General features: G+C 45.8%; 1 protein-coding gene across 3 annotated transcripts in view; it reads left to right on the top strand.

Annotated features, from left to right (window-relative positions):
* Nucleotides 1-11498, top strand: part of LOC105889125 (patatin-like phospholipase domain-containing protein 7) — a 33060-nt gene extending 21562 nt beyond the window's left edge. For all 3 annotated transcript variants that reach the window (XM_031577413.2, XM_012814905.3, XM_031577415.1), the window contains 12 exons: nt 108-290; nt 3417-3535; nt 4628-4784; nt 5157-5273; nt 5489-5558; nt 5710-5826; nt 6443-6591; nt 7342-7494; nt 7804-7920; nt 8551-8635; nt 8823-8935; nt 9558-11498. In XM_031577413.2, coding sequence (XP_031433273.1) covers nt 108-290; nt 3417-3535; nt 4628-4784; nt 5157-5273; nt 5489-5558; nt 5710-5826; nt 6443-6591; nt 7342-7494; nt 7804-7920; nt 8551-8635; nt 8823-8935; nt 9558-9707 — 1530 coding nt within the window. In that variant the 3' untranslated portion in view covers nt 9708-11498. The remainder of the gene's footprint in view (nt 1-107; nt 291-3416; nt 3536-4627; nt 4785-5156; nt 5274-5488; nt 5559-5709; nt 5827-6442; nt 6592-7341; nt 7495-7803; nt 7921-8550; nt 8636-8822; nt 8936-9557) is intronic.
* Nucleotides 11499-11706: the final 208 nt, after the last annotated feature.

Raw genomic sequence — 11706 nt, forward strand, 5'->3', positions numbered from 1 at the left:
TCTCTGTTTTGCTTCCTCTTTCTCTCATCCCTCTCCCTCTCTCATTCCTCTTTCTCTCATCCCTCTCCTGCCCCATCCATCCCTCTCTCTCTCTGTCTGGTCTTCAGCTGGAGCGGATGCTGGAGGGCAGTGCCGTGCGGGCCCAGAAGCAGCTGGTGCTGCTGCACCGGGAGGACGGGCCTCCACCCAAGGGCACCGTGGAGTGGCTCAACATGAGGAGCTGGATCTCCAGACACCTGCACATCTCCTGCCCGCGCCGTGTCTTCACCAAGAGAAGCCTGCCTAAGCTGGTATGGGCACAGACAAACATAAAAACACACACACACACACACACACCCACACACATACACCTAAATGTACTAAAGTTTTTGTGCCCCATTTCTGGCCCAGAAACATAAGTCAGGTTATGCATCATATGGGTGCATAGGGCAGCAAGTGCAGTGTGAATAATGTGCACATCGTACAAAAAATTGCTGAATGAATAAGATTGTACACAGATGTGCATGAATGCAAAACAAGTAGAGATAATTTATGTGTGGTTGGTTACAAGCGTAAATACAGTATACAGCGTTAATGAGTTCACCCCTTTTGAACATGAAGATATACCACTATTTCCAAATGATCTTCTTTCCCACTGAAAGCTGACAAACGTGAAGTTTGTTAAACATGAGCACTTTATTAGGAACACTATAGTAATACTGGGTAGGGCCTCTCTTTGCTCTCGAAACAGCCTGAATTCGTCATGTCATAGATTCCACAGGATGTTGGAAACATTCTGGTCCAGGTCCATGTTGAGGTGATGGCATCACGCAATTTCTGGAGATTTGTCATCTGCACATTCATGCTGCAAGTCTCCCGTTCTACCACATCCCAAAAGTGCTCTGGGATTCAGGTCCGGTGACTGGGAACGTGTTTGAGGCAACTTTTGCTTTGAGACATGCTGCATTATCATGCTGGAAGTAGCCATGAGAGGAGGGGTAAATGGTGGCCATGAAGCCATGTAAATGATCAGCACCAATACCCAAATACTGGCATTCAAACGATGATTGATTGGTCTTAACGGACCACTGCCACAAGCCTGGACTGTTGGCATGGATTTATGCTGTTGGCACCAAACTCTGACCCTACAATCAGTGCGCCTCAGCAGAAATCGAGAGGTACGTTTTTCCAGTTTTCAAGTGTCCACTTTTGGTGAGCCTGTGCCCACTGCAGCCTCAGCTCTGTTCTTGGATGACAGAAGTGGAGCTCTACGTGGTCTTCTGCTGTTGTAGCCTCTCCGCCTCAAGGTTCAGCAGGTTGCTTTTCTGCTCACCACAATTGAACAGAGTGGTTATCCTTTCTGTCAGCTCCAACCAGTCTGGCCATAATCCGTCGACTGAAATACTGCTACAGAAATACTCAAACAAGCCTGTCTGGCCCTAACAATCATATCACGATTCATTGAAAATCACTGTGAATATTAACAGAAGCTCTTGACCCGTATCTGCATGATTGCATTGCATGTTTGGCTGATTAGATAATTTCATGAATAAGTAGGCATGCAGGTGTTTCTAATAAAGTGCTCAGGTGAGTGTATTCTTAAGACCACCATAGAAAGATATATGATCAATTACCGTGAAATAAATAAGTTCAGCAACTTTGCTTAGATCGAGGGTTGCAAAAACAAGTACAGCCTTAACTAAAACCTCCAAATACATAGCATCACTTGGTATTTCTTCTGTAAGTACTGCCCTTAGCCCTTCTTGGCATCAAGTGTAGAAGTTTATGACATGTCATGTCTATCCTGTTCCTCTCATGGAGGATGACCTTCTTCAGGCCTTTGATGTTTGATGATGACCACAGAGTGATGCTCCACTTGTCTGTTTAACCCTTTTCATCACCTGTGGGGGATTTTGAAGTCCGGTGACATACTTGGCCACTGCAGTAGTTTCACCTTGCTCTTCCTGAAGAATGCAGTCATGGCCTCAGGAGAATGTTGTCTGGTTGGGAAAAGTGCACGGTGACCAAGGGTGAGGGCGAGAGTACCATCTTCTTTTCCAACATGTTGCAGTACATCTGGGTTCATGATCCCAAGTACAGTCTTATGCCACATCTTAACACTTTTATACCCTGAATGAGTTGTGAATCAGAATCATTATTCTGATGTATATTATATTTATGGGTTCCTTATAATTAGATCATATAAGGATGTTTCCACCACTGTTGGGACTGTGTTCTTTGGATGGTCAAGTTTTGGATGTTGTCATATCCAAAAAGAGTGACTTTGGTCTCTACTACTACTCCTCTCATTCCCCCAAATCTTCCCCTCTGTTACTATGGGCCTTGGCAAAGTCTATATAGCTGTTTGTGTGCTTTGGCTCCAGGGGTGGCCTCCTCTTGCATGGATTCCAACCATGTATTCTACTTTTATGTAGGAAGAATCTAACTGTGTGAGAGACTTACGGTCTGGTTTGCACAGCTTTGGTCAGTTCTGAGTAGGGCTGGGGAAAACGATCGATGCGTCTTGATGCTGACGCGAAAGATTCTGCATCACTGCAGGGAAATTAAATGCTGCCAACAATGTGATTTAGTCTGTTTTTGTTGTTTTGTCTGGGTTTTTTTTGTCTTCTAAAATGAATCATTATTGTCAAAGAAGACATCTGGGATACAGCTGTTTTTCCCACCTATAATGACCAAAACTGATCAACGGCATGCTCTACACTCACACATAGATACTCTACACTCACACATAGATACTCTACACTCACACATAGATACTCTACACTCACACATAGATACTCTACACTAACACATAGATACTCTACACTCACACATAGATACTCTACACTCACACATAGATACTCTACACTCACACATAGATACTCTACACTCACACAAATCCAGCGCCCAGTTGTATGAGCTCAAACTCGTAGTCTATAGTCTAATTAGCCTTTTAACGACACTGCTAATAACACACACCTCATGCGTCACACGGACACCTCGCTGCTATCTTGTCAGGCCTCCAACTTTAACCCACAAACCCACAGCTAATTACTACCCACCACAACTATAAATAGCCTGTTTAGCCAGCTGACAGACTTTCCTTTCTGTCTGTATTAAATGATTTGCGAACCTGATTAACATGTTCTCTGTCCACCTCTGCCCACAGCTCAGCAGGCAAGAATTTAAAAGAATGATTTAGTGCGGTAGCCTAAGATTTAGTGCAGTAGCCTAAGATTTAGTGCAGTAGCCTAAGTACTTCTAGGTCTTACTGGACCACTTCACTGCCCAAATAAACTCCTTTATTGGACTGATGCTGAATTAGATGCAATTGCTGATTTTCACTAGATTCATTGGTCGTGCTTGTGTGTGTGTGTGTCTGTGTGTCTGTCTCTGTCTATCCCTGTTTGTGTGTGTGTGCAATACTCACTCACCAGAGAGAGATGTACGAGCGTGTGTTCCAGAAGCCGGCAGACCGCCACTCCGATTTCTCACGGCTGGCTCGTGTGCTCACAGGCAACGCCATTGCACTGGTGCTGGGGGGAGGTGGGGCCAGGTACACGCACACGCGCACACACACACACACACACACACACACACACACACACACACACATACACACACACACACACACACACACACATATAAACACATATAAACGTATGCAATCATACAGATTTCTTCAACCAGTATTCAATCATACTCACTCTGATATGACCACCTACACTTTAGAACACACTTATATTTTGCCATATGCACACCCTCACACACCCCTAATTACACACTGACTGACTCACCAATAATACCACGAGCTTGGTGTAAAAATACAATTGAGGTAATATAAGGCAATATGTTGTTGAGATGGTAAATGTTATTTCTGAGCCATTACTCATGTTCTGCTTCAGGCCCCCTCCCACACAGACTGTCATGGCTTCTTCTCACCTTCTCTTCAGTCATCTTCTCTGCCTTCTCTCTTCAGTCATCTTCTCTGCCTCCTCTTTTCACCCCTCTCTCTCTCTTTCTCTCTCTCTCTCAGTCCTCATCATCCCTCGTTCCTACCGCACTTGTCTTCCTGACAGCATTCTGTCTGTCTGTCTATCACACCTCTGTCAGGTTCAGGAGGTGCTGAAAGGTTGGTTTCAGATGTTCCTCCCCTTCTCTGTGCCGTTGACCCATGGTGTTCCTTTCTTTCCTTCCACTCCACTCTCACCCCTTATATATTTTTTTCTCTTCATTTTTGTTTTTCCCCTCCCATCTATCTGTCTCTCTTCTCTTTCGCTATCTTTGTCTCCCTTTTTCTTGCCTTGATGTGTGGCTCAGCTTAGGAAGTGTCTTACTCTGGTTCCAGTTCCTCATGTGTGAGTGAGTAGACTGTGGAGAGAAGTGTTAGACCTCTAAGGAATGTTGTAGAACCCAATAATGTTATAATTTCCTGATAATTAAATACTTTCCAATAGTTTACTAATTTATAACATTGTTGGTACCGATAACATCATCAGAAATATATTAAAAGCTGATAATGTAATAATTTCCATTATTGGGTTCTACACATGACAAACCTCCTCAAAAGGGCCTGCCAGGCTTCAGACTGTGTGAGTGTGAGTGACCACCCATGTATGTTCCTCTTTTCCCCATCTGCCCCTCTCAGGGGATGCTCTCAGGTGGGTATCCTCCGTGCCCTGAGTGAGGCGGGCATCCCAGTGGACCTGGTGGGCGGCACGTCCATCGGCTCAATATTGGGGGCGCTGTACGCTGAGGACCGCAGCCACAGCCGTATGCGCATACGGGCACGAGAGTGGGCCATGGTAAGACGCCTGACACACACACACACAGTCACAGTCACAGTGGAAATCCATAAACATCCACCCACACATATATCACAAAACAAAAAAATAAATGTTAAATATCTAAACCCACACATATATATAATTTCAACCAAAAGAGATGCCATGCTCATGCGTCTGCTTTCTAAAATGAGAATGCCCAGACAAGGACTCGCTCTTCTGACAGGACACCAGTGATTTCATTGTCTTTCATAATGAATCACCCAGCAGCTTTCCTTGTGAACCCCACAGTCTTTAACGCATTTGGAGGTCATTTATGAAATTGCCTCCCCGCCGGCTCATCAGCCTCAAGGCCGCCGCTGACCCTTGTGCATGACCCCTGTCTCTGTCCAGGAAATGACTTCCGTGTTCAAGAAAGTGCTGGACCTGACCTACCCCACCACCTCCATGTTCTCCGGAGCCGCCTTCAACTCCAGCATCAGCAACGTCTTCAAAGGCAAGCAGATCGAGGTCAGCCCCCCCTCCCCTCTCTCCTACATTCTCTCTCTCTCTCCCTCTCTCTCTCTCTCCCCCTTGTTCCCCCAGTCTCACTAAGCAGAGTGGTAAAGAGAGGGGGATAGAGCTTCGCTCCGTCTCCTCCAAGGCTTCAGAGGCCTGAGTGTTGTGGATGGAGGGGTTGTTAACAGTGGCACGAGGTGGTTAATGTGTCTTTGGTTGTTCCACAGGATCTGTGGATCCCCTACTTCAACATCACCACAGACATCACCAACTCAACCATGAGAGTGCACACGGACGGTGAGCTTCACACTGATAATATGCCTGTCTATCAGGCTTGACATTTAAGGCCCACCTTTTCCTCTCTACTCCTTTCCCTCTTGTCTAGGTTTTCTTTTTCTTTTCTTTCTTATTTTCTCTGTCTGTCTATTTAACTCTCTCTTTCTCTCAGGCTCTCTGTGGAGGTACGTGCGCGCCAGCATGTCTCTGTCTGGCTATCTGCCCCCGCTGTGTGACCCCAAAGACGGTCACTTGCTGATGGATGGCGGCTACATCAACAACCTGCCAGGTGCCTTATACAGCCAATAACCCCCAATACCGCCGCGCCGCGCCTAGCATCACACCGGTTATTGCTTCAGCCATAATACAACAGCAGCGCATCGATGTGTTAATAATATTAATAAAACACGCACATATACACATTCTGACACCTGCATTATACAGATAAAGCAGTTTGGGATTTGGAAATGCAGTATCGTAAAGTGATGTTCAGTGAGGGCTAAATAAATGAAAAATAAATGGGTTTCATGAACGTGTGGCGCTCCGTATTTATTTATTCTGGTCTGATGGCTGATTATCTTCCATTATATGTGGCCATTGTTCACGGGCTGCACATCTGAATTTGGCCCTCTAACAGTAGGAAAACTGAATGGTCTTTCCAGCTAGTTTTGCGTTACAGCTGTACATTGCTATAATGTAGCCATATGATGCATTACAAAATACTTAGTGCAAATTAGGCTTCTTCTGATTTAAAAATCATGTTTCAGCCATTTCAGAGATATTTTTACATTTTTTAACCAAAAATGACCATTGTCACCATTGTCACCATTGTCATTTTTCCATAAACCTTGCATTTGTTATCTTGGTCTTTGTTTCAATGGATCCTCTCTCTCCCCCTCTGACAGCTGACGTGGCACGCTCAATGGGGGCTAAGGTAGTGATTGCCATAGACGTGGGCAGCACGGATGAGACCAACCTCACCAACTACGGGGATGCACTCTCAGGGTGGTGGCTGCTATGGAAACGCCTCAATCCCCTTGCAGAGAAAGTCAAGGTAATGGACATGTTGTGTAGAAGGGGCCTGTGTGTGTGTGCACGTGTGTGTGTGTGTGTGTGTGTGTGTGTGTGTGTGTGTGTGTGTGTGTGTGTGTGTGTGTGTGTGTGTGTGTGTTTGTGTGTGTGTGTGTGCGCGCGCGCGCGTGTGCTGTCACGCACTGTTACGCACTGAGTTGACTTAATTAAAGATGGTTGTACACCAGGAAAAAAGAACTCACTGTACATCTGGTGTGCATTTCTTAGAGAGAACTGGCATATACTACACAGGCTGTCTAATGCATATGCAGTTTTCTATACACTGTAACGGTTATTATGCTGAAGACTGCTGGATACCAAAGCTGTTCATGTTCCAGGGCATTGTCATTAGGCAGTGTCAGCAAAACACTCAAATACAACCAACTAGACCTTCTTGCAAATATAGTGAAACCTATTCTGATTTGACATAATAAGACTTTAATTTATAAAGCAAACCCATGTATTGATCTTCATGCATATGGTTATATATGTGCAAGAGTGTTCAGTGCATTCCATGCATGCGGTTATATATGTGCAAGAGTGTTCAGTGCATTTCATACATATGGTTATATATGTGCAAGAGTGTTCAGTGCATTTCATGCATATGGTTATATATGTGCAAGAGTGTTCAGTGCATTTCATGCATATGGTTATATACGTGAGAGTGTGTTCAGTGCACGTCATCTGAAAGTGCATGTTGTGTCCTTGAGCTTCCTGCGTGTTTGCTGTGCAGGTGCTGAACATGGGGGAGATCCAGTCTCGGCTGGCGTACGTGTGCTGTGTGCGGCAGCTGGAGTCGGTGAAGAACAGCGACTACTGCGAGTACATCCGTCCCCCCATCGACCGCTACCGCACGCTGGAGTTTGGGAAATTCGACGAGATTGCTGTGAGTCTGTCCTTGTCCTCCGTGTGTCCTAGTCACTGTCCTCATGATGAACCCGTCGCGCTGAAACAGTGCTCCATGTTCCGCCTTGTGTCTGTTGATTACAGAGCTTAAGTGAATGGAAATCTCCAGCTAAATGGATCAGAAGCCATGAGAATGAATGCATTATGGACCCCACTCACATGAAACATTCTGTGTGTGCGCGTGCGTGTGTGTGTGTGCGTGCGTGCGTGCGTGCGTGCGTGTGTGCGTGTGCGTGTGTGTGTGTGCGTGTGCGTGCGTGTGTGTGTGTGCGTGTGTGTGTGTTCTCAGGAGGTGGGCTACCAGCATGGGAAGACGGTGTTTGACGTGTGGTCCCGCAGTGGGGTGGTGGAGAACATGATGAAGGACCGGCACCAGGAGGAGTTCCACAATACTAAGAGCAACAGCGTGAGACACACACACACACACACACACACACCCACACACACACACACACACACACAACATGCCCACTCCACACACACACACACACACACACACACACACACAACATGCCCACTCCACACACACAACATGCCCACTCCACACACACACACACACACACACACACACACACACACACACACACACACACACACACACACAACATGCCCACTCCACACACACACACAACATGCCCACTTCACTCACACACACACATGCCCACTCCACACACACACACAACATGCCCACTCCACACACACACACACACACACACACACAACATGCCCACTTCACTCACACACACACATGCCCACTTCACTCACACACACACCCACTCTACTCACACACAACATTCCTACTCCACACACACACACACAACATGCCCACTCCACACACACAACATGCCCACTCCACACACACACATGCCCACTAAACACACACAACATGCCCACTCCACACACACACATGCCCACTAAACACACACAACATGCCCACTCCACTGGGATGAAAAACAGAGTGAGAGTGAAAAGAATAGAAAGTGTTTGGATGACCTGCCTGTCTGAAGCTGCTTGTTTTTGTCTGGCGTCTGCACAGGTGGTCACCTGTCCTAATGCCTCCTTCACTGACCTGGCGGAGATTGTCTCGCGCATCGAGCCTGTCAAATCAACTCTGGTGGACGGTAAGAGGCAAACAATAGATCCTTCCTTCGCTTTCACGGTGCCCTAATCACTGTGTTGTCATTCATGTGTGCTTTCCTTCTCTCTCTCTCTCTTTATCTCCCTCTCTTTCTTTCTTTCTTTCTTTCTCTCTCTTTCCCCCTCTCTCTTTCTCTTTCCACCTCTCTATCTCTCTCTCTCTCCCCCCAGAGGAATCCGACTACCACACTGACTATGAGGAGGAGATAGTGGAGAGCGCTCTCTCAGACCTGGAGCTCACTGGCCGCTACGGCGACCACACAGAAGAGGAACTTGCAGACACAGTAAGGCAGCCATTTCCACGCCATGGCCTCAATAACTGGTAGTTTTTACCCCTTTTACAGTGAAGTAGCATTTCGATGTACCCAGTAGATTTCCCTCTGTCTGCCATTAGCTGTATTTGGTCTGTTCTGGGTACGCGGCACATGTAAAGTAATTAGCCTGGGGCAGGTGTGTTTTATCTCTACCTTCTCACTTGACCTATGAAGAGCTCAACCAAATTGAATTCCAGCTGGGGCCAATTAGTAGTTTAGGCAGGAAGGGGGCGTTGAATTGATTACATGCCAGATTTATATATTTTGCTTAGTCAGTGCTGGAAAAAGATAAGTTAAGGCTAACAGTAGCATGATTAGTAATACTGTTTTGGTACACACACACACATGCACATGTTTTAAAGGCATAACTACATGGTGGCATTATTCAGATATATCCAAACCCTCCTCGTTACTTGTGTGTGGTGTTAGTGGGCAAGCTGTTTTTAGGGCCTTGCGCTCCCTAGTGTGGGCAGGATTGAATCTGAAGCCAGCAGCATTGCATTGAGGTTGCGCCATCTGACATGTGTCTCTGTGACACTGGTCTGGGCTCGATGGCCCTTAACAGCCCACCTGCATCTATCCTCTTCCTCAGGATGAAGAGTTGGAGCCACTCCGCCAGCACCAGTCTGCGTCCCCTGTGGAGGACGTGGGGCCCTCCTCGGCCCTCCTCGGCCCCGGCGCCAACATCTCCCCCAGCCTCCGGGCCAGGAAGGGCCACGGGTCCACACCAGCTAGTCCCTGACTATACACTGTCTCTCTCTCTCTCTCTCACACACACACACACACACACACACACACACACACACACACACACACACACAACAGAAAACTTGCGCATACTCAAATAAGAAAACATACTTGTATGTATGTTGTCAGGAATACTTTCACCCTGAGCCTTAGACACACACACAGTGAGTCTTACTTATTTGTTACTGTGTGCCTCTATATACCAGATGTACCTGAGAAGACTTACACCTATTATGGCACAATCAAGGGCATACAACACAAACTGGATCCACATTCCTGTGCAGCTTCCTCAGTCCAAATGAGAAGGGAAGCCTCATTGCCTATGCGAACCCCCTAACCTCGCTTCATAGGCCAGTCCAGTCCAGTCATGTGGGGCTCAGCAGGGGCTAGTGGCGTGTGGATGTGGCGTGTGCCAGTGGCCAGTGCCAGTGGAGGATGGTTTAAGCCACACTTTTACTCCGTTCAGAGTTAGTTAGGACGTGATGCTTTCCATACCGTTCTGTATGATAGGGTTAGGTATAGATGGAGTTTGTATTTGTTTACTGGTTTGTTTATTTGTTTGTTCATTTTTTGATCCAGTTTTTGAAGAAATCAGAGTGTTGATTTTCCCAATCACCTAATAATTATGGGAAATAACAAATCACTGACTAATGCAACTAGATAGTCCAGAAGATGCCTTCTCAGATTTTTTTTATACAAAAGGCTTGAATATTTTTTATGTATGCAACAAATATATGCAAAGACACATGCAGTGGAGCTGGACAGTACATTTCAGTGAACGGTCCATAGAGCTGACTAATGAAGAATGATTTCATACCTCTAATCTCTGACACACAGACACACACACTAACACACACATACACAATGTTCTCATTTATAAGCCTATCAATGCAACAATTGTTTGACCAAGGATACCATGTGTACCTCGGGCCTCAGAAACAATGCAATCTAGCTAGCACAGAGAAGTGCCTTTGCATTTACCCACTAACCGTGTTAACAAGTGATATTGCTCTTAACATTGACGAATCATAGATGTTTTAGGCGTCAGATGTTTCACATGTCCACCATACAATGAAAGGATAAGAAAGCGTCCGATTATTATGACAGACTAGAAGGCTTTTGATGTGAACGATAACGCGTCAGGCATGTTGGTGAATTGTCACGGAGCTTTGGCTAGCAAAACCAAAAAGAGTTTAGAAAGCCTGTTTGGAAAACTGCCATGTGGCGTTGCCAAGAACATTGTTTCAGTCCGCCCTTCAATGCCTGTGTCCAATCCAGCTCAGACCGAATGCCTTTGTCCCTGCACATTCAGGGAGTTTTGACTGTTTAGTGGTGACATTTTTTACTGTGACATCACTCTGGAGCATCTCTGGACTTAAATGATCTACACACTGAGCAAACACTGTTCACTCCACTCTTGACCCCGTCTGGTCTAGGCACTGTGGTCTCAAAAGACTGCAGAAAAACTCCATAAGTATCGGTGGTCTGGATACAATCACTTTGAAAGGGCTTGAAATAACAATGTTGTGCATTGGGGTTGTAATCTTAACAGTTCCCGTTGTTAGGAAATAAGGCATGATTGATTGTTCAAGAAACGTAGCGTGAATGCTGAACGCCATGTAAAGTTTGTTTGGGAAGCACTTGATGTATAAAGGAGAAGGGTAATTGAGTTGTAAAAAATACGACATAATGTGGTGTTTTTTTATTGTTTACTACCTAACAGTTGAAGGGCAAAAACCTTTCCCCTGTACAACATTATTTACTAATAAACTATATGTTACATATGCACCTGCTTCTTCATACTTCTTGTCCTACCTGTACAGGCAGGACTTTGAGTTGAGCTGGAAAACGAATGTGTCACATATCTCAGTTTTGTCAGGAAGTGATGATATTTCAAGTTCTGACAGCTCTGCTCATGCGATCATTCTGTTCTCTGAGGCACCATCAGAAGGGGAGGAGCTCCTCATGAATGACCACAGCAGCCACCCAATCAC

Source organism: Clupea harengus, chromosome 12 (assembly GCF_900700415.2).
Source record: "Clupea harengus chromosome 12, Ch_v2.0.2, whole genome shotgun sequence".
Taxonomy (NCBI): Eukaryota; Metazoa; Chordata; class Actinopteri; order Clupeiformes; family Clupeidae; genus Clupea; species Clupea harengus.